The sequence below is a fragment of the Protomyctophum parallelum genome, assembly GCF_964188405.1.
Source record: "Protomyctophum parallelum genome assembly, chromosome: 6".
In the NCBI taxonomy this organism is placed as follows: domain Eukaryota; kingdom Metazoa; phylum Chordata; class Actinopteri; order Myctophiformes; family Myctophidae; genus Protomyctophum; species Protomyctophum parallelum.
This window is the reverse complement of record NC_139701.1, coordinates 23,935,585-23,959,752: the sequence shown is the minus strand read 5'-3', so window position 1 is coordinate 23,959,752 and position 24,168 is coordinate 23,935,585. Positions and strand designations below refer to the sequence as shown.

Genomic DNA, 24,168 nt, shown 5'->3' with positions numbered 1-24,168 from the left:
AAACATTGTGAGCAAATGTGTCCCCTGTATAATTGCACCCAGTCCCATTTTTTGGGCGCACAATGACAGCGCATGCAGTGATGGAAAACTGCAATGCATCCTGCGGCACATCGTTCTGTTTGAAGAGGGAATGTCTGCAATATCAAATCCATATGAATGTTTCACAACCTCCTCCAAGTTTCCAGTAAAAAAAAAGAGAAAAAGAAAGAGAGAATCTTGTAATATATTGCTCTGGAAAATTAGCACCATCCTTCTCTTCTTACGGGTGAAGGCTTGTGAGTTTTCACTCACAAGAGGATGGTATCCTCTGCAAGGTGGCGCTCTCTCTCTCTCAGGCCCGTCACAGTCATTACAAAATCACCTAATCATTATTAGAGAACATTAGAGAACATTTCCCCAAATGATCTGATCTGCAAGCTCACAATGTGCCACAATGCGACACGTTGTAAGCTTGTAGATCAGCTATTCCCACTTTATTATTTTTTAGAGTATAAAATATGTAAATATGGGCTATTGTGGCAGCTTAACACATTATTTATTTTGATTATCGGCATCGATGATTGCCATTTCTTTGATGCATCATTGCCCTTGCAATTTCTGTTTATAAATATATGCCAAACAAAAAATTTTAGTTAATGGCAAATTGTGTGACAGCTAATCGTCAAGCAAAACTTCACGATTGTGACAGCCCTAGTCTCCTAGCTTCTCTTCTCTTCCAGGGCCAAGCTAAAACAGAGCATCAAGACTCCTAGCTTAAATAATTGAGCGAGAAACTGCAGGGTACTCAGCTCAAGCCTGCTTGATGTAAGGAGTCCTTAAAAGATGCATGGATGCTTCCCCGGAGAGGCTTCGCAGAGCTGAAGCTCTGTACTCTTAAAGATTATGTGTGCATCCTCTAAAGCAAAATGACCAGAGAAGCATGCTCAGAGGACCATTATTCTCCACACAGCCGTTTGAGGGATGGGTACCAACCTGTCAATATTTATGCCTCTAAATCAATGGGGCGTACGTTTATTTGTGATGCAAACAGACATAATCAGAGTGACTTCCAAGACTGCAATACTGCCTAATGCAAGACAAACGTAGAGTGAAGCAAGGTAAAGCAATGCTCGGTTGCAGACTTATCGCTTTTAGTTCTATTGCGCTAACTAACAGTCTAGCAAACATAAACATGCCATTTCCAGCTAAACATATTCGAGGTGTTTGTGGTTGATTCCAACTGCCGGCACGTCATGAACACGGCTGTGCCTTTAAAATGTAATCTCTAACTCAGATGTATTGGCTTCTCCTCGCCCCGCCATTAAGGACAAGGGCCTAAATTATTGATCCCCTGGCTTCATCAGCATAGCAGTCACGTCCGAGCGCAGGGGATCTAACTCAAGCTGTGTCCCCACGCTCCAGCCACTGAAATAATTAGGAGGAGTTCTCATTAAGGGAGACTGAAAGGTTGAGAGGGAGAGCAGCCTGAGGGGCATTCTGGGTGTTTAATGTCTTCCCCTGGGTCCCCGAGATCGTTCTGATCAAATCCTGAGGCTGTGTCTAAAGACGACAGGCCGTGTACCGCAGCAAAACACACACGCGCGCACGCATGCACGCACGCACACACGCACACACGCACACACGCACACACACACACACACACACACGTGCGCGTCCACAAGTGTGGACACACAGCGATGCACAAATAATACATCAAGACAGCGAGAGGAGAGGAGCAATGCATAAATAAAGACGTTGCACAGAGCTGCAAAATTAATAATAAATTGTGAAGGTTGGGATCAATAACTTCGGCACATAGCCTCAGCAAGTATTAATATGGTAGAAAAATGAGGCTACTGAATGTATGCTCAGAGTCAGACTAGTATAGCAGTGTGAACTGGAGCACACTCTCCTCAACTCCTGTTATTTCAGCTACTGAGGGATTCCACAGGGCTTTGTTGTTGTCCCAAGGTGATTTCCCTCTGCATGCTTTGTGGATCATACTGGAAATTCAGCTGCATGTGTTTGTCTGAGTGTGCACCTGCATTCATTGGAATGTGTGTGTGTGTGTGTGTGTGTGTGTGTGTGTGTGCGTGTGTGTGTGCGTACTGCGTGGGCACATGTGCCTGTGTCTTTGGAGGAAAGAGAAGAGGGCAAAACTGAAAAAAGAAATGCAAAATAATTGGGAATGAATGTATAATGAATGAGCGATGCTTTGATTTCCAGCCTATTTATGGAAGCAGAGAAAAGATAAAAACCGCCAAGTGACGAAGCTCTATTTTCCAACACATCTAGCTACACAAATACCTCAGACTAATCTCAACTTCAACCATCTTAGTTAATGCTCAACCAAACAGTCCATATGGAGACCTTTGCAGAGAAACTGCATTGTCATGTCAGGCAGCAGAGGAAAGCAACAAACAGCACTACCACACCGGGATCAGACAAACAAACCTGATGGATACTTTATCGTACAGCGGTGTCGCTCACTGAAAATAGACGATCTACAAGCTCACAATGCGTCGTGATTGGATGCGCTGTGAGCTTATAGATCTTTTGTACAAATCTTAAAACATTTGAGGATTTTTTTTAATAATAATTTCGAAAAATGTTAACAAATTCTATGGGTTTCTGGCACAAACTCCTTTCAGACAGGGGTCCAATGAAAATGTTTTAGAACCACTGGTGTACGTGACGTCATACACTGTGGCGTGTGGCTAGTGAAGTCCGTGAATCCCTTTCTCTCTTGTTTCTGGTCACATATTGCCTTCTTCACGGTGGACTTGCCTCACACTGCGACTCCCGAGCTTCCCTAAGTAGCTCGGTGTCGAGGCCACACCCCTCGTTAGCGGGGAGGGTTCATTATGCAAATGATCCTGCTGGAGCCGTATCAACGAGGCGCACGCTCCGTTATCGTTTTCCGCCGCCGGGCCTCTTCCTCTCCCCGATCGCTCATACGGAATCATGGCCTAATAGCATCCCATTAACATAATTGCCAGCACAACTAGTGTTCCGTGTCTCAGAGCACTCTGCTGCTCTGCCAGCCATAGAAGAGAGAGAGAGCGAGAGGCACAGAGAGAGAGGAGGGGGGGGGGGGTCGGGGGGGTAGAGAGAAAGATGGAGGGAGAGGGAGGAGGATGGGTGGAGGAGTGGGGAGCAATTTTTTTTAATTAAGCCGACTCCATGGCCACTCCCTCCTGCCGCCGTAAATGTGTCTGTTTTCTCTCGCTTTTTTTTCTCTGAAAGAGAGGGAGAGGGGGGCAGAGCTTTTTGTTTTGCAGAGACCTTGAGATGCTCCTCTCGCTCCTGCGAAGCGAGCGCACGGTGCTCAATATTCTGCTGATGAGCTCACAGCAGACGCCAGCGTCACGTCCAAAGCGCAGTCTGCCAGGCAAAATAAAATCCCCATTATTTTTTAATTAATCCTTAATTAAAATATATTACGCCGCCGATTCCGCAAATCTCTCCTAATGTGCGATTGCGGCCCATTCAAGCATATTTACATATCTTTAATTAAAGCGGGACATTCTTTCAGTCTAACAAGCCGTGGGCTTTTGAGCGCCAAGGTGATCCAAAGCAATGTGCTGGAGCTGCGCGCATGTGGAGGCCTTCTAAAGACCTCCCTGGCAAGAATGTGCACACCCGCTGGATTGTCACTGTGCCTCGCTAAGGACCCTCCACAGGAACCCTCAAAGACCATGGAAACACTGTGTACATCAAGGCATTGCGGCATTGGCAATGGTGGCGAGAGAAAGATGTGGGGAGGGAATAGTTTGCAGCAGGGAGCCATTATCATGTGCTACGCTCCTCCTCTGGGCTGCCATTACCACGCCCCCAGCTCCCCTGCAAGCACAGCCACCCGTGTTGCCCTGATGAATTGATTGACACCATTTTCCATCTTCTGGCGCTGTCAGAGAAATAGAGAGAGAGAGAGAGAGAGAGAGAGAGAGAGAGAGAGAGAGAGAGACACACACAGCCACACAGGGAGGCCCCCACGCCTCTGACGCCTTGGTGGCGGTGGCAGCACTCTGGTCATTTCTGAAGGGTACTCCGCTGGGAAATGTACACATACATCAAGAGCACCGGCCTCACTTAGCCCCAACAAGCACCCCATATAATCATAAAGTAGCACAAAGCCCAGTGCATCCCAAACATAAATGAAGCAGGAGTGCGACGATTCCAACGATTCATTCAACAATTTGTACGGCAATGACGAGCAAACGCCACAGCGTGTACTGTACGCTACAGCGCCATGTGCCCGCGAGAGTGCGAGTCTTAGGAAGGGTGTCTCTCCGCTCCACCTCTCACAGCTCAATAACACGTCTGGCCTCGTTACGCTTATCACAATGACAACTAAATAAGCACAATTAGCAATCACCCAGGCAGCCCCTTACTGCTGGTATTTTCATTCCCTGAATCATCCAAGATATATTAAATGTTATTGATGCAATGTTGTTTTTTATATCATGAAGTAACACACAGTAACTACGCAAAGCGTGAGGGGGTTGGGCGTTCTGTCGGCAACAGAAGGACTGTTATGATAGAACCTCTCACATTAAATTCATGCTGCCATTGATGTGAAGGTGTGTTCAGTGTTCACTGCAGACTATACCTTTTTATTTATCCAACAAATTGTTTATTTAGTCTGCCTTGATCTCAACGGTCAGCATCATGTAAACACACTCTCAATCTTAGACAAACAAAAGCGACTGCCCCAGACCATTTTGAAGTTCATAAGCACGCAGCATGCAGATCTGAAACAGACACACACACACGCACGCACGCACGCAAGCACGCACACACGCACACACGCAAACTGTTTCCTCTCTTTTCCCAGGCTGTTTTAATTTGACACCTTGAGCTGGGGTAACGAGGTGGGGAGTGAGGAGCCGCAGTGGAATTCATTAGGCGCGCCACTGCAGGGTCCTGGCTCGGAGCGTTAATGACATTGGAGGATAGGGAGACGAGACAGCCCAGACGCAGGATGAAATAAACATGAGGACTGTCAGCTCTGACAGCACCGACAAAAGGGGACAGAGTCATTTGGGCCAGAGACCTTCAGCCCCAAAGATCAGACCAAAAACGACGTATGACTATGAACCAAAACAATGATACTGCGGGAGAGCACCAAGCATCTTAGATTTACCACATTGATTCTGTGCGCTCTGTGTTTGTGTGTACGTGTGGATTTGCATGTTCCATATGCTGTTATAATTGGGCGTCGCCAATCTTCACTCTTCATATCATTAAAAATATCCATCACTTGGCACTCCAATGGCATTCACATGCACCGCTGAAATTTAATTATTAATGTCAAAGCAACACCCCTATGAAACTGCACTCTTAATGTGCCTGGTGAAAGACATTAAATATACAACCATCTATGTCGGGCTTCAAAAAAATACGCTCACAGAAAATAGGGATACTTGCCACAGAACATGAGGGGAAAAGGGTGCTTTAGTCATTTGGCTTTCAGTATTTCATGTCACTCCTTTGAATAAAAGTGTCATGCAGTGGCAGGTAGAACAATGTGCCAATATGGATAAAATTGCCTCTAAAATGACGGATATTTGGGGCTCTCTCATACTCTCTGGTTCTCGTCAGGTGAGGCAAGCTGCAAAGTGCTTTATAACAGCCAAATGCACCTTAATTTACTAAATCCAAAAAGCCTGTCCAGGAAAGTGGCTGCAGTTCCTCCACTTAGAGCGACTCTATAGATGAGGCTAGGATTCAACTGTGGTGCCATCTTAATACCTATGGAAGTGAGCAGGATATTGCAAATAAACAAATTTGCGAATTAGATGTTTAGCAAAAAGCCAGATGTCTTTCAATTTTTTTTATTTTGTACAGCTGTGGTTGGGATAGTATTGATATGGAGGGCATTCAACGAAACAACGATCTACACATGAGAACAAGTAATTCTGACTCCGCATGGCAGAGCACAGTCTTTGTTTGGAAAGGCTTTTCATGAGTGCCTTTTATCCTCATTCCTCTAAGGAGACAATGAATGCTGTCAGTCAGTCAGTTCGTAGGCATGGTCTATATCTATAACACTCCTGCACCGGGGGGCAGGGGGAGTCTCCCACTCTCCTCTGGTGGATGCTCCATATATGATATGAATGCCCCCTCACAGCGACCCCAACTCCACTCTCTTGGCTATAGAGGAACTGTGAAAGGGGAGGCAGAGATGACCCTTCCTTCTAAGTTGCTCAGCTTCAAATATGTGGCACCGTCACACAGCAGGCATCTGCCTGAGAGAACGCACGAGAGAGCGAGATGGAGGGAGGGGAAGCAGGGAGGGGAAGGGGGTGGGTGCTGACACCTGTCTCTCCCAGGACGAGGCCTCCTTTGTGACGTGGCAGCCCTGGCTGGCTGTCGGGACAGGCCTGAGACGGATATGACAGAGCCACTGACAAGGGCCAGGCTGCACACTGGGAGCAAGTCTGCAGTCCAACACAAACAAGTCTCCTGCTCTCTGCAATATATACAAGACTGGTTTATACGTAGATGCAAGCTGGTGTCGCACACTGAAAATAACCTAATAAATAATCTAAAAGCTCACAACGCTGCATGTTGTAGATCGGCTATTTTGGTGTACGACGACAACCAAAACCATGTATAAATCAAGCATCAACACTGTGCAACCCTGCCTGCAGAACTTGACCTGTACTGTATATGTGTTCAGTCTAATTGACTGAAAGCTGCAGAGCTCATGGGGACGCTGATTGCACGAAGGAACCTAAAAAATCACAAACGCAAAGTTTCACCTTTTGCATCTCAATGTCGACCATTTTTACCAATCTACTCCACAGGCCTCTGCTCTTCAATATGGCACTTGGCGCGCCGGCACGCGCACATGCACACACGCACACACACACACACACACACACACACACACACACACACACACACACACACACACTTCGGAGCGTCATTCCGAGTGTCCAGCCGTCTACTAATTGTTATCAGGTCCGTGTTGAGGCTGTCAGAAGCGAGCCAGTGACCACTGATAACCGCTCTCCCGGAGCTGCCAAGACCTCTCACACATCAGGTAGGAGTTTTAGGATGTCTGCGCTTTGGCACTGGGGCTATAACTGTGTATGTTTTATCAGTGCGGCTGTGACTGAAATTCGCTACAGGACGAAAACAGGTCTGAGGCATGGATGTGCAGACGGGGAGGAGGTGCCGGTGCAACTTGCCTTGCTCTCTGACCATAGTCACAAGGATATGACAAATTGGCCTAGTTTTCCTTTTAATTAATCATGCCTTGCTGACAGGTACCTGCACCACACATCATCATTAGCAGAGAGGAAAGGAAGCCCCCGCCACGTATGATAAGAGAGGAGGATACACCTCATTAAGTCATTTTCCTCCGTTTATTGTTTTTACAGCAACAAAGCGATTGCAGACATAATATTTTCTAGGCTGCACCTCCGCAATAGAATGTGATTTAATTTAGCTTCTTACGCACAGTTACAGTAAGCAAGCTTCCTTACACTTGTCTATATACTTTAAGGCAAATTTGTCGAAGAACCCTGCATGGAAATGCAAATGTGTGTGACGTGATACTATACAATATATGATACTATATTGATTCCCCTACTTTGCTTCCTAGGTCATCCATGTTAACATTCAGTGACTTTAAACAAGGCCAGAAGATTAAAAACAGTCCATGTAACCCCATTCACTGGATCAAAAATGACCCGGCTGTAATCTGTATATGGCATAATTGAAATTTTCATGGAACCCCCTGTGTGCCTTTTGAGCCTCATTCAAATTGAAATGATGAATTGAATCAACGTGCAACACGCTGCGAAACAGTCGCCATGAAACATCACGTGTGTGTGTGTGTGTGTGTGTGTGTGGCGACAAAAGTCAATTGTTCCCATCCCCTCTCTGAGACCACAGGCTGCTCCCGAGGACTCTGGAAACCCAGGAATGATTGACAGTTCCATCTTCATAGGGGCCATCCAACAAAAAGGCAGACAGAGGGACCATCCCCGCCCACCAGGCTCAATGTGCTTGGAGAACAGTCATGGAAAATGTAAAAGGAGAAGCCAAATCATAGCATCTGCAGATAAATCTGTAAAGCCTGACACCTCTCAGACACTGGCATGAAGAACAATCCTTCATATGTTCCTCCTTTTATGTTAAAAGAGGGGAGGGGTGGTGGCACAGGGGGTTATTGCTATCGTGGATGCTTAACTTCTAATTGAGTCCATATATTTGTTTATCACACTCATTAAAGGTTATGACTAAAATGATATGTCAAATCCCATCTGTTCAACACTAGCCAATCATGGGGACATTTTAACAGCTACCCATAACACTGTATGGGTACAGGCTTTGGTTGAAAAGTGTCTAGTCTTACCTTTCACATAAAAGCCTCAATATAAACACCTCACTGCACCCCCAACATCTTAAACCTAAGCAAATAATCACAGCCCATATTCATATAAGTGGGTACAAATAAATAAAGCTCAAAGCATTGTGGCTCTTCCATTGGCAAGGAAAGATGTGCAAGGGGGATAGACTACTTTGAAATGAAACCAAACGGACCCTTAACTCTCAGAGTGTACAAATGGAACCAAATGGATCTGGCTCCATTTATACATTCTCAGAGTTAAATTAATAACCAGCAAAGGACTAGTAGCATATTGATGGACACCATCCAGAGAGAGAAAAAACAGCTAGTAGGGTAATAGCCTCCTGTCCTGAACTCACACAAATAAATGTTGCACAGCCTGTGCTGACATAGTTAAAAATGGAGGAATGTAGCAATGTAAAATTTTCTACACGCTGTTAATATTTTATGAGTAGCCGTACTGACACTGTCAGTACACACCTAATTTGTATGGCAAGCGAGGACACGGCACAGAGAAACTGATGGGGGGGGGGGGGGATGAAGTGGAGAAATTGCAGGGGAAAAAGCGGGATGAGAAGGAAAGGAGAGAAGAAGAGGAAGCTAAGAAAATGGAGTGAGATATATACCATAAAAAAGACGTAGGGAGGGATGGAGTTCAAGGGAGGGGGGTGGGTGGGGGGGAGAGAAAATGCTTCGACATGCACCAGAACTGGATGACAGTGAATTTGGAAGTCAGCATGGTACAAAGAACATTTGAAATGGCCCATTTAACACCACTGTACTCCACTCCCAGCCGATAGCTTGCATTTGCATACTTCATATCGGATGAAGATGGATGGTAAAAATCAATGTCATTGAGACAAGCGTTTTATCAAGGTTATGGCGTTACGCTATCCTCCAAACTCCTAAAAACCTTCTTATCTCGTCGCTGTCGTGGGAATATTAAGTTATCAACACAATCTCTACACAGAGGTAGTAGTACAGAACAGAGGCAATGTGAATGTGAATTTATAAGCAACGGTCAATGAAAGAGCAGTCAACTGACATTGTATAGTACCAATGACACTGTCTGTATATGTCTAGTGTGACAACATATGCTTGCTTGCTTGTTTGCTATGCTTAAAATACAAAAATAGCTGCTCTACAAGCTCACAACACAGCTATTTCGGCGAGATACACCGTCATACGACTATGTTTAAATCAGGCTTTATTCTCCAGCATGCACATATCATACTGTTTAACGGTCTCTTGGTGTCTCGGAGCCCCTTCCTTTGTCTGTAGATTAGCTACTAGGGCATCATTACGTGGCTTATAGCTGAACCTTCATTTCAAGCCCCTGTGACTCGCACCTTTAGTTCAAGCCACTATAGCCATAAAAATGCCATGCCAGCTATAGCTCTGGAACGAAAGGCTGCACATTGTGGTCTGGACAGAGATCTGACCAGGCAGAGACTGCCTGCATGGGTGGTCAGAATTTGGCGATAGACTAGATGTTTCTGGGATTCGCCTCACCTCACCCTCACCACTATTTTACATCCTTTCACCACGGCCTTCAATCCATCACACATCCTTTGTTTTTACACTCTCCTTCCCAGACCAAAAAGGTGTAACACAGTACCGCAGAGAGAGAGAGAGAGAGAGAGAGAGAGAGAGAGAGAGAGAGAGAGAGAGAGAGAGAATGACGGACCATTATTTTGTGAAGCAGGAAGATGGTCCAACTACAGTAAGCATAATCTATTTCTGGAGAAGGACCTTGGCAGAGAACAAAGGGATGTCGAGAAAATAATCTCAACAGGTCCACAGTGAAATGAGAATCATACCTTAAAAAAGAGCTTTTAAGGCTAAGCACATTATGTCAGTAATTTAATAATACATTAAAGAAAACCTCCAAGTCTTGGTTTTCTATGTTTAATCCACTAGTGTTTTGAATGCCGCTCATTGGTGCAGCCCGCCACCCTCCGTGCTAAAAGTTCCCCACCATGTCACTGGCGTCTGCACTGGGACGTCGTCCAAAACCACAATGCATTTCTGCTCCGGGACATTTGTTTCCTTTCAGGGGGCACGGGGCCCAACGTGCGCCTTCTACATTTTTCTGTCCTGCCATGTTGCACGACAGTTTATTTTGGGAGCCATAGATTGGCACCTGAGACACAGACTGACAAAGCACTTGGTGCCAATCCAGTGAGGACAGTTGGTGCCATAACAACGCCTACACTGTGAAATCCTGAGTGTCAATTTAACCCTGAGAGTGTACACATGGAACCAAATTGACATTACCCATTTGTAACTCTGAGAGAGCACAAGTGGAACCAAATGGACCTTTTGTGCAGTCAAGTTAAATGAATACACAGTGTGTATGAATGTGTAGTTCCAAAAGATAGGGGTTTAGCATTTCCAAAGCTTATTATTTCTTTTCCCTGGCCAGATCGTTCAGATCATAATGGGGATAGCCATTTGAAGTCATGTAAACTCTCTATTTTGTCATGATGTTATACAATATGAATTTAAATTAAGTTGCAACATTAAGTTGTGCCTTTCATCTAGCCTCATGTCATTGTCTATTCACAACATCAACCATAATATCATACATAAACATAGATATTTATTTTCATTAATGGCTTCCTTTTTTGGCATGTTTACATTTTCTCCAAAGACATCCAAACATTTCCGAACGTACGGGAATAATTGAGTCAATGTTTGATAAAAAGGGACATTTTAGTTACATTCCTAAATCTTTTCCCCAAGGGACTCCTTTTGGCTAGACTTTTCAAAACACAATGATAGCGTAACTTTGACAAAGAAATAACCGCACCATGACATTTATCATGCTGGATTACTTAGCTCATGCAAGGTTCAAGTCTCTGCAAGGCTCATACTGTAGCTGTACTGAAATTAATGAAATCCATAAAAATAAACTATAACAATCCATGTTATGCTTTTGAAAATGGTCAGTATTAACCATATGAACCATCATCCCTCTCTAGGAAGGTCATAATAGAGACATAGATGATCTACAAGCATTGTGACACGTTAAGCTTGTACTGTATATTGACTATTTTCAGTAAAGAGATTTGGTGTAGAGGGAAAAAGCAGGGGGTGAAATAGGCAGTGGTTAATGTCAAGTAGGCTACATCTTGAGTCGTAGTTAGAGCAAAGTCAAGCTGTGCACACATACCATGAATATTATTTAGAATGAATAGAATTTGGCCATGAAAGAGCAAAGATAATACTAGCGAGTTCAGTGTATATTATTATATTTTAAAGCATAGTAACAGCAGTGTTTCGTCTATATAATTGGCTCTGTAATTTTCTTTCACTTTTTGCTTTAAATTCCATTGCACATTTCACATTGGGTGGAGTGTCGTTAGCCATTATTCGTAACTTGCCCCCTTTAATTCGCCTAGTTTGAAATCTCCTTTGAACATTCAGTGAAGTTGTAAACACTTGAGAGGTTCTGGCTGATGGATGCTTTTGGTTTCATACACAGTGTGTGTTTCATAAAGGCTTACAGCTACTTGAAGATTTACAGGTCCTTCATGAACCACATGGTTCCTGTTGACTGCATTGATAAAAAAAAAACCTTGTCTGGGAATTTCCTGCCAGTTATCAAAGTTATTGCATGGGACTGAACAAGTAAACTATTATATGACCAGAACAGAAAACTCAATTTGCAGTGATGGCTACTGTATAGTAGCTAGATGCTGAGCAGAAGGAACTTCTGTGAATTGCCAGGGACACAGCATGCAGCAGTGAAGGTTCGAGCAAATTAAGAAATTATTACTTCAAAGAAGCAAACTTGATCTCTTTCAGTGTACATTAGAAGAATTACCCACACAGCAGGTGATTTCTATCACATTTTTATCTCCAAAAACTAGAAGTAAGAGGACCCAATACTATACTTGTACAGACTGGATTCATGCAATTAAACTCAATCGGTTTTGATTTACGCAGTTAATTAAATTAGCCTGATATTAGTGTTGCCAGGAGCTGTGTACAGTATATTAAACAGAAAATCCTCATGCAGTTTAGACAGTGCCACCTTTATTCATTCTCTGTACATCCGTGAAATCACAAATTGAGTGGCGTGATGAACTCTTCTATGGGAGACAGCATTGAAGCTCCCTAATAATACAGACCAAAATATCCCGAGGTAAAGATATCTTTTCAAAGGTTAATAGCTCTGCCTCAGACCTTGAAATGCGATCATTCTTTTCTACCCGTCTGGTGCAAACATAATTTCTCGTATTAACTCCTTTAGCACCATCTAGTGGTAGCATACGCACACCTAAGGAATGCCGGTGCTTGTTTCCTTTCCGGGTTATTCAGGAAGGTGAGGGCCTTTGTTATGAGCACATCACCACTCACATTAGCTCATACCCCTTAGCTAGCATTACAACCAGTTACATTTGCTCAGCAATGCGGTACAAACTCACAAATGATTTACGATCGTCGGGTGTGCGGCAGCCCACCATGGACAGCTCTCGAACCTTTAGAGATACAGCGCTTTGAAAATCCTGTTATAATGGAGGCTGGATGGAGCTGGATTTTTAAAATCTCATAGCTGGTGGGGACGGAAGCGCTCCATAGTAAACGGAGAAATGCTAAAAGGTAAATAAACAGTCGGGCTTTCATATATGGAGTATACGGTTGTCTACGAACATACGCGTAGATAGCACCAGTTGTACTGTTAGCCTAGCTATGTTTATGAACGTAGATGGCAGTGAGATCTCTAATCAACTGTTTGTCTGCACCTATTGATTGACAAGGCAATGTTGACTAGCTGCAGTGGAAGACATCCAGATCAATGATGATCAAACCAAAAGCAAATGTACGGTATGTACACGCAAATGTACAAAGAGGTCTGTACATTGCAGGTCTAACGCATAAATGTACAATTTCTTGGAAAATGATCACCTGTAAAATGATATGATGCTAACCGTAATTATTATGTAGACCCTTTTTCTGGAGAGAGATGTCCTGTCCAATCACTATTGTCTTAACTGTGACAAACGGGAATCTCAAGTTCCCAGGGAAAATCTAGATCTATTCTGTACTGTACATTTAAGTGACATATATAAGAATGACTGCACATCCTGTTTCTGATAATGCAACGGCGGCTAAGTGGAGATAAGATTAGTGACCGGGCCGGGTCACTGCCTAAAATTGTATGCACAGACACATGCAAACAGATTCGTATGTATGCAAACAGAAACAGGAGCGGTACCTCTGAGAGTGTACAAATGGGACCAAATTGACCCGTGAGGGTCTGAGAGCGTTAAAATGGAACCAAATTTGGTCCATTTGGTTCAATTTGTACACTCTCAGGATTTTACACTACACTACACTACACCACACACACGCACACAGGTTTACTGTAAAGTGACAGAGCAACTGCTTTGCTGTGTTAAATATCAGATGCAAATGAAAAGAGAAAATCTATCATGACTCTAATGTGTCCTGATAGCAGGGGGCGCAGCACTCTCCTCAGAGGAGCCAGGGAGGAGCGGCGTGAGGAGGGTGATGTATGGAGGAGCTGGATGAGAGGTGAAAAGCGTAGCGAGACGGACGGAGGAAGGGAGGGAGGGCTGCTGGATTGCTGGAAGGTGGTGGTGGTGGTGGGGGGGGCGGGGGGGAAGGGGGTGCACGGTCCCGCCAGACTCCTTGAGGGCCCAGGGCAAAAGTGGAATAAATGTTGATTAGTGTTGATTTTGTCCAACGAGCACCCGGCAACTGACAGTGGGACTAAGCTGCAGCGAAAGGGAACCATTAATCTTGGTCTGGTTTAAGTAGTGTATATTAATTTGTGTCATTTCCACTACGTGGAGAGAGGCCTCTCTCTCTCACCCTCTCTCTCTCTCTCATTTACCATATCTCCCTCTCTCCTGCTATTTCTCTCTCTTACTCCTCCTTCTCTCCCCCTCTCCATCTCTTCACCATATCTCCCTCTCCCACAAGCTCTCTCTCTCTCTCTCTCTCTCCCTCCCTATCTCTCCCTCTCTCTCCCCGGTGTGTGAAAGGCTCATTGGTAGCGTACGCACAGAAGAGGCCTGGAGGTGGCGTCTGCGTATAGCAGCAGGGGAGAGTGGTAGGAAATGAGATTCCAAACACTACATTATGGAAAATGAACTCCTGGGGGGGTTGGTATGGTAACCACACTCGCATATGCCGTTGCGTGTTCAATTTAACGTGCATAACAAATTTGCGGACTTGATTAAATTCGTAACATATTAAGGAGGCTGGTACGAAGGGGGAAAAAAAGAAAGAAAAAAAGGCTGGCCAAATCTAGAGGGATTGAGATTGCAGACCACTTGATTGGAGCAATTGGCAGCACTGTGATTTCTGAGCAGTCAATTCTTGGGTTTGAGCATGGAGATGGCATGGAGTCTACTAGTTTGGTGAATGATCGTGGCCTGTGCTCATTTACAAGTCCACTTGTCTCCATCCTGTCTGCTTTTTCCTTTTCACTATAATCGGGATGAGAGGGCATGTAATGGCGGAACAACTTATCCTGTAACGTGAAAAATAGATCACGTTCCTTGTAAATGTGATGTCACTGTTAATTACCAAATCGCAGCGCAGTAAGATTCCTATAATTAAGCTCCTTAATATGATTAACATGTATCAATTAGGCGACTGACAATTTGCATAATGTATAACGTAACCACGTTGTTCTATACCCTAAATGATATCAACACACCACTTGCTGTACTGTCACTCAAACTCTGAGTGTCTTGTGACGACGCTTGGACAACAAATGCCATCAAAAGGAGCTAGTAGCACCCTGGGGTGCATGGTTAAGCACTTAAGCCTGATTTATATACATGATGGCCATACAATCGCAGATCGGCTTGCAGATCGTCTATTTTACTATGATGACATGGCCAAAATAGGAATGCCATGCTGAAAGTGGTTACTCAAAGGCAGTATACACATTGCCCCATTTGTTCCATTTTCCCCATAATGCTGTGATCCTCCGGGCAAAATTAGATTTTAGCTCTTGCTCTCAGTGGATGATTAACCAGAGAGATTGGGGAAACAGCTGTGGCAGCTAGATTGGCACCCCGACCCCCCTCCCCACATCCCTCTGAACGCTGCTGTATCAGCAGTGGAGGAAGGATGAAAGGGAGACAAAAGGCGCACATATTTGAATCCTCTATGACCCGACATCTGCTGTACTGAACATCTCCTTGGGATCTAGGATATTGTGAAAATAAACATTTACAACCTGCTAGTTTACATTTACGTTGGTTCTCCACAAGCCCTGCATTCCTCCTACTGAATAACATAATTATTCCTTGGGAGATGTTCCCTAAATCAGTGGTCTTGATAATAAGCCATGTGGTAGGTACTGTAGATATAACTAGCAGTAGTCTACTGTACCTGTATCACTGAGGCTTTGCGTTGCAAAACCGAAGATGCAACCCTTGGCTTAAAAAAACCCCCTCTTGAACCCTGTATACTTTGTTGATTGGGGTCCCCAGGGGTCTACACTTCCTTTTTTTCTCCCCTAGACCAAAGGATCTCAAACTATGGGCCAGGACCGCAAGTAGGGTCATGGGAGTTTACGGTAGGGTCGCACATTGACAACTGAAAAAAAGAAAGTGTAGGGCCACCAAAAGATTTCCCCCATGAAATGGAATAAAGACATTTGAGAACCCCTGGTCTAGACTAGACAATAGTCAGGGAATATTATCAGAATAATGTCAAATCTGGGAATAAATGTATTACCAAGACTTTTCTTCACCAATGTGTTTGTAAAGGTGTCTACCAACATATCCCACGTTGGTTTCTATTCAACCCCCTAGGGGAATTTTTGACAGCTGCTGAAAGTTGGGGTACCATCAACCAGGTACCATCAAGAAACCAATGTGGGATATGTTAGCAGACACCTCTACAAACACATTGGTTAAGAAAGTTCTTGGTAAGAAATGTATTCCCAGATTTTATTAATATCCCCTGACTATATCTAAAGCTCACAATGTGTCTTTTTTATAGAATGTTTGATTTATTTTGCAGAATGTTCTCCTACTATGACATGACATACCCAGAATGGGGACGCTAAGGTTAATGTGGTTAGAAAGACAAATTACCCACTTCTCTGCACTTGGATATAAATCCTACCAGTTTCTTTCTGGTGATTATGACGGCTGACGTCATCTGTTTACACAATGACATGTCGGGCAGAGGCGAGTTCATACCTCTACAATACAAATAGGCAGATGCCAAACATGTGAATGGACTGACAATTCAATATAGTGTAGGCCACCATACCCCCTCCAACCTCCTGCCCCCACCACCCATAATCAGATCTCTGGCTCATTTCATCCCGTCAAACATTACTCGCCTGCCCTCTGTAAAACACCCTATTTTCACCCTTCAAAAAATAACATTACATCACCCAGCCAGTCATTTTTATAAATGGAGGATCCCCTAGGCGTGAAACCTTACACTGTTCAAACAGAGGCCACGAGAAAGTTGGCCTTTTGTTGAGGTTGAGAGGAAGAAAATTCAACAGCAAGTCAGAGCAGCATATTTACTGAGCAGCTCACTCAAGGAGTGGTTCTGTTTGGGGCTGCTAGATTTATGATGTTGGCCAAGTGTTTACAGAGGTCAAGGCAGATCATTTTCCAAATCAGTTTGTCAAGCATTTGCTTATCTAAAGCGGCCTTTTCATCAATCAAAACAAAAAAATTGACAGTGCAAAAGAAAGTAGTCATACTTATGTATGTATAAAAAACAGAAACATGTATCAATTTACAACTTTAGCAGAAGCTCTTATCCAGAGTGACTTAATAATTGCAACATTGGAGTAAAGTGTCATGAAAGCTAGTCGTCAACAAATGGCAGGGTAAATGGTCACGTAAACAGAGTGCAAACAAAACTATTTAGTATCACGTAACAAAGTAACAAGAACAATATATTAGAATACATATACCACCTAACATGTTCACACCTATTCTTTATTCACAGATTAAATTAGCTATATCTATATAGGCTATAACTTAGCCTACCTTTTTTATTTGTTTTATTTTGCAATACTAGTTAGACAGACAGACAGACAGACAGACAGACAGACAGACAGACAGACAGACAGACAGACAGACAGACAGACAGACAGACAGACAGACAGACAGACAGACAGACAGACAGACAGACAGACAGACAGACAGATAGATAGATATGCAGATATGCACTGTACTGTAATGTATACATACTGTAGTTAGAGCACACTGACAGATAGTTGAGGCTCAGATTGAGTTGTGTCATATTTATATGATATGTGCCTAAATATACCAGGCCATAAAGTAATAGAATTCAGTTGAAAGGTTAGAGTTTCATGGACCAATAGCAGAGGAGTCAAATTGTTTGAATGTATTTTTGGAAAGTCCCTGTCAGAGCCTCTCATAGCACAGCGGTACTGCATGCACTAATGACGGCAAACTTCAACTTTCCTTGTCAAGCTGCTATTTTTACCTTTGCTCTGCATTTCAGATGCATAGCAAACCTAAAAACACATACAGTACAGAGCGTCGCAGTCCCGCCCCCTTTCATGACGACAGGCCCAGGAAATAATTCCCCATTAATTTTCCCCATAGACATTTAAAAAATAATGTATTAAAAGATCTGTAAGCCTCAAACAAAGCCAACTCGGATTGTGACAAATCCAATATTTTGGCCCGAACAAATAATTAGAAAGAAGAAAAAAAATACACATTTTTTGTTGTTTTTCTTCTTTGTAATTATTTGTTCGGCTCAAAATATTGTGTTTGTTGTCATGATTTGTCACGATCCGAGTTGGCTTTGTTCGAGGCTTACAGATCTTTAAATAAATACTTTTTGAAATGTCTATGGGGAAAATGCATGGGGAATTATTTCCTGGGCTTGTCGTCGTCATGAAAGAGGGCGGGACTGCGACGCTATGGTCAAGACTGTCTGCGTAGTACTGAATGGACAGTGTTGATCGGAATGCCATTGTCTCAGTAAAATAACATGCCACTTTCTTCTTAGACATTACCCTGTAGCTTTCACTAGTGTTAAAGACATCATATTCACACACACACACAACACACCACACCACACACACACACACACACACACACACACACACACACACACACACACACACACACACACACACACACACACACACACACACACACACACACACACACACACACACACACACACACACACACACACACACTCACAGGCTCTGAAAAGTAGCATTCCTTGAGTAAAAAAGACAACCAAAATATGCTTGGAATGAAACTGGGCAAAGAGAGAAACAAAAAAAGAAACCAGTGTCTGTAATGAAAAAAAGAAAGAAGTTTAAATAAAGTGTTCCTTCCTCCTCCTTTCCTCTCGGGTGTAAGCGCACCATTGTGCTTGTTTATACTTCACAATATTTCTGCTGGCCATCCCTCACTGCGTCCCAGTAAAAATACACAGAGTGGGTCAGAAGTTCAGGTCCTAGATCAACGCTGGCATTCTGTCCTGCAGGTGCTGTCAGCTGCAATGGGGACAGGCAGCCACTGACAGAAAATATAGTCAAATCATCAGTGTTCATTTAACTCAGCGAGTACACCAATGTACTGCATATGTAAATGGTTATATTTGTATACTCTCTGAGTTACAAATCGATAAATGAACAGTGAACACTGAAGGTTTTACTGTGTGCAGTCTATGGACGCAGCAGCACAGCAAAATAGTAGCTCTTATTACTCGCAAAATCATAACTGTGGTGTGGACTCTCTGTGCAAAGAGAAGCACAAAATGTTTCTCACACATCAAAAATGGAGAAAACAAAAATATATATATAGAGGCACGAATAAGCAGTGCATACAGTGTTTTGGCTGTTGCAGTGCTAACTTTTCCATTTTAAAAAGACGCAACAGGACGAGTTTGACAGTTTGTACAAAGGGAGGCAGACGGGAGAGCGGGGGGGCTTGTTAGCACCAAACTAGATTCAAAGTGGTATCTCCTGTGACTTCAGACTGTAAAGAAAGGTACTGGGGTTATTATAGTTGACTAGAAGAAATGCAAACACTACAAGAGAGTGTTTTCATTAGACAATTACCAAAGCGAAACTGAAAAAAATGAAACGAAAAAGACTAAAACTAGCAATACGTAACCACTAGAGGGAGCAACATGTTATGAATTTCTATAAAAATAGACAATTTATCGACACATCATGGGTGACTTTAACCACAACATAGCAAAATATATATATATATATCTGATATTCTATCTAGTCTAGAGAAAACAATGACATATTGTTGGTGTCGGGCATGGGCAGAAACATTTATATTATTTCATAAATTAATGCTGCGTTATTTTAGTTTGTCGTATGATAAAAGTAGCAGAAATAGACGATCTACAAGCCCACACATGAACTTTTCAGCTATTTTCATTGGGATGCCAGGTTATAACAAAGTGTAAAAAGTCTGTCTGTGGGTTTATTAAAAAATAAATATCTCGTGAATATTTTTTCCCAATTTCTTAAATTACTCCTGGTATAACTAATAATAAAAGATATTCTGAATTCTACAGAAAGTGTTTACATTAAATCAACTACTAAACCAGCCGTAACCTCAACCTTTACATTGCTTCACTAATAGACTGAACCAAAGTTGAAGAGGTATTTAAAACATATACTATTTAGGTGGTGGTGACCACGATGATAATTTTTACACTTTGGCCTGGCAGCAAGCCTGGAATGCCAAATTACATACTAAACAGGAGGCTTATTCCAGCCGAAAGCAATGAAAAACAAGTATTGACTTCTTTTGACTCTCTAGCTTAGCGTCAATTGTAATGCAGATTTCACAGGTGATTTGATGCAAAAACGCTCAACATACTTTCTACATTTTAAAAGTATTAACAGCAGGACATGGGTTCCAGCTATATAAAATCTGCAACAAGGTTCATCGCCTGTGACTAAAGCAAAGCATACACAGCAAAATCCTAAGTGTAAATGTATCCATTTGTAACCCCAGAGCATACAAATGTAACCAAATGGACTCTATTTGGGTACATTTGTACGCTCTCAGGGTTAAATTAACACTCAGGGTTTTACAGTGTAGAACTCACTGCTGTCAATGATGAATTGCATGCAGCACATAAAGCATGCGAATACAGGACAAGCACCAAATCTTTTCTCTTAAGCTCTGAAACCTGCACCGTGTATTTATGGGTTGCCAACTGAAGGAGAAAAGCAAAGGGTGCGCAGCCAGGAAGGGGTCCAAGTTACTTTGTACTCTGTGCTGAGCCGAACTTTGGATGAACTCCGAGGAACGCCAGGGAGTAAAACACTATGCATAACTGTGTCACTCCCCCTCCGAAAACCTACCAAGACAACAAGAAAAGAAGAGAGGGCCAGCAGGCTTCAAAAGGCCCCCCTGCTCTCCTGAGGCAGTGGGCCGATTCAGGGGGAAGCTACATGGGGTTTCGGGGGCACAGAGGCAGGGAATTGAACTTCAATGAAAACATCAATGCAAAAAAACACCACGCAAGAGAAGAGATCACATGCAAGAAAGGCAGGAAAATGACAAACGGCTCAAGTAGTAACCTCCAGTGCGAGAGAAGTACAATCTAGTGCAACTTGAAAATGATATCTCATTTATCCTGTAACCATTCCGTTTTATTTCACACGCTGATAACTGTGAAACACAGAGAGCGGGCTGCTTTCCCACGTTAAACCAGCCAGCTATAGCAACTCAATATCTCACACCCATAAGTTTCAAGGAGTCCTATTCCCTATAGTCAGTCTAAAAGACAGGGAAAAATAAAAAAGATGAGATGCACGCTATCAATCTGAAGAGCGCTGAATTCTATCTGTGCCAATTTCAAAAATGTCACAGGGGGAAAACGATTTGGAAACATGACTTACGCCTCCTATGTTATGTCATTTCTCTTCAAGCAATTATTTGTGTGACACGCTCTCTACTTTAATGGAGGGACACAATATTCAATAGAATGAGACATATTCACCAGATGTGACAGTTAACGTTGGAGACATCACAATAATTCTCTCTATTATGATAACATCAAAACGTCTAATTCATCTAGTGATGTGATCAATTGTATGGGTGGTTATATTTCCCCTTGTAATAATTGTTAAAATAGAGGTATTATGTATGTTTATGTATAAGCCAAAGAGCGTTTATAATTTATATGATTGAATATCCTGATTCCTGCATCAGGTTCTTGAACATTTCTCTGAAATAGCAACATACAAGTATTCTCACTCACTGTATGCTTCTCTGAGACAAAATATTGTGCACTGTGCACAAATTTTATCCAACAAGTTATTGTTTGGGCACATTTTACAGGAGTGTGTTGCATTTTTGGAGCAGAAAATGTGGACCAGTGCAGTGCCATATAGATAATTTACATTTACATCTCAAGGTTACCATTGCCCAAACTAGAGTGAAAGTGGGTGAATGAATAGCAATAAATGTTGCTGAAAATGTGAACGTACCTGTCTTTTCTTTGATTTCACACAAGACATTAAAAAGAGCAGGCTTCATTCTGTGACAATTCAGAGCGTGTTTCCTGTAACACAAAAGTTGGTGTAAGCAACCTGAAATGCCGGCAAAAGAATTATATAGCCTATTTTACTTCTAAACCATCAATATAAGAGTAAATGGTTTTGTATTTGTTTTTTTATGAGAACCCAGTGTGTAATGGGATTGTAAGATGCAATACTAAAATATATAGTACTTAGCCTACTAGGCTATAGCTTAATAAGCCTATCTTTAAGAAAACCTACAAGGTGCTTCAAGTGGGCTTGAAGAAGAATTCAATCAACATATAACAACTGTTCTAAATCATTGCCCTTTAATTAATTTATTTTATTTACTTATCCCTAATGGCTAGTAAAGTGTAGGACACAGAAAGCCATAAGTATATTAACCATAATGCAAAACTGTTGATCGTAGATGGTTGGCTACTGTAAAATACACACAAAAATAGAGTTAAATCATGTTGAAACATAACTGTCACAGACCAATTAAATCAGTCTAACTTCATTTGACTTAAACCAAAATTAAATTATTTTATTAGAATTAAATTAAATCTGTAAAAAAAAAAGTGAAAGTGATCAAATGTGTATTTGTGCAACACTTGTAAACATTTGCTTCGTGCATGTCAAGACTGTTGAGTCAGTGGTTCACTGGGATGTTTAATACTAAAATTGCATTTCGCATAATTAGAATAGCCTATTATTATTTTATTGATTTATTCTGCGGATACGTCTTGGACTTGGTAGGCTGTATGAACCTGCGAAGTGTTTCAAAAATAGCCTAGTGTCAATTATGAAAGACACTTGCAAGAAAGGGAAAACATATTTACATACTTTAGGTGTCGACTTTATGTCTCGTTTGATCTTTAAGACCCAGCTTGTCATTTCATGATTTAAGTTTAAGTGCTGCAGTGCATGCCGTCGTTTTTCCTGTTTTGTTAGACTATTTGAAGCGCGCGGCGTGAGTGAATTAGATCTGTGTCAGCTTTCTAAATTTCAAAGTAAAAATTGTCACTTCTTTTATTTCTTATTCTTTAAATTGCCACATTGCGTTACAGTGGACGAGGATACAGAATCTGAGAACATCCATACCTGGCTTGGGCTTCATCCAGACTTTGATCAGTGATGGTCATAATTTGCTGTAAAATGTCTCCAATGTCCTGCTTTCTTCCATCGCCGTCCGTTCCTCCGTTGCCTTCCTGCATATGTTGCGGCAGGCCGGGGTGCCCTGCCATGCCTACTACCGAATGAGAATGCATCAACCGCGGCTGGTCGTCCATCTCTTCCCAGCTCACTCTGTGCCTCGCCTCGGCGTCCGTCTCACTGAAATCCCAGAGAGAGAAAAAATAAATTCCGACAGAGCGTTATTGCGCACAACGGAGCGCTCGCAGCGCGGATGAGTCGCCAAGCAAAGCAGCCCCGTATCGGAGGAGGTGAAGAGAATCTTCTCTTCTTGCTCAGTCTCGTTTCTCTCCCAGCTGGTTGAAGAAGCTCAGTGTGAAATCTGATCTGAACTGCCTTGCCTTGTGAGTAGAGGAGTAGGCTGTGCGCAGAAGAGATAGGCTGACTTCAACTACAAAATCTGAATTCGGCACGTTTTATATAATACGACAGAGTGATCCAAATCCTCAACCCTTTCTAGTCAAATAGACTATGTGCCGTCACTGCCGTGATAAAAAGTGGCTTTCAGAGACAGTAACTAGGTTAATTTGACTTACTCCATCCTCTTCTTGCTTTTGTCATGTACAGTACAGGCTGGCAAGCAGCACATAGCTGGAGTATGAGAGACAGACTCCGCCTACGCGACATGATTGGGAATATAGACCATTTAGCCCCACCTTGAGGTGCCTCTCATGAAACGACGATCATTGGAGGGCTACTAAAGGTGGGTTGCAGAAGGGGAGAGCTCTTGGAGATTGCCATGCAAAAGACAAGAGAGATCAGTAGTGGTGGATATGCCTACAATAAAATCCTGTTCATTCAACCCAGTCTGTACAAATGTAACCAAATAGAAATCGATAAATTAACCATGAGGATTTTACTGTGTAGACTAGAGCCTGAACTCCGGGTTATATGTATATTTAATAAATAATAATCATTGACACAAGAGGTCTGCTTTAAGTCTCCCCCCTGATGATCCTGATCATGGGAATATATCCATTTTAAGTCTCCCCCCTGATCATGGGATACCCATTTGTTCCCCAAGAAAAAGATTCATTCATTTTCATAAACTATTGCATAGAAATAGATTAATCCTTGGTACACCATTCAAAACAATTGACCAGGCCCCTTCATCTTGTGA

At 42.7% G+C, this 24,168-nt stretch overlaps 1 protein-coding gene across 2 annotated transcripts in view; it reads right to left on the bottom strand.

Annotated features, from left to right (window-relative positions):
* Window positions 1-23,574, bottom strand: part of LOC310860434 (pre-B-cell leukemia transcription factor 1) — a 61,145-nt gene extending 37,571 nt beyond the window's left edge. For both annotated transcript variants that reach the window (XM_083767330.1, XM_083767331.1), the window contains exons 1-2: window positions 22,959-23,574; window positions 21,825-21,898 (exon numbers count right to left, since the gene is read on the bottom strand). In XM_083767330.1, coding sequence (XP_083623456.1) covers window positions 21,825-21,898; window positions 22,959-23,146 — 262 coding nt within the window. In that variant the 5' untranslated portion in view covers window positions 23,147-23,574. The remainder of the gene's footprint in view (window positions 1-21,824; window positions 21,899-22,958) is intronic.
* Window positions 23,575-24,168: the final 594 nt, after the last annotated feature.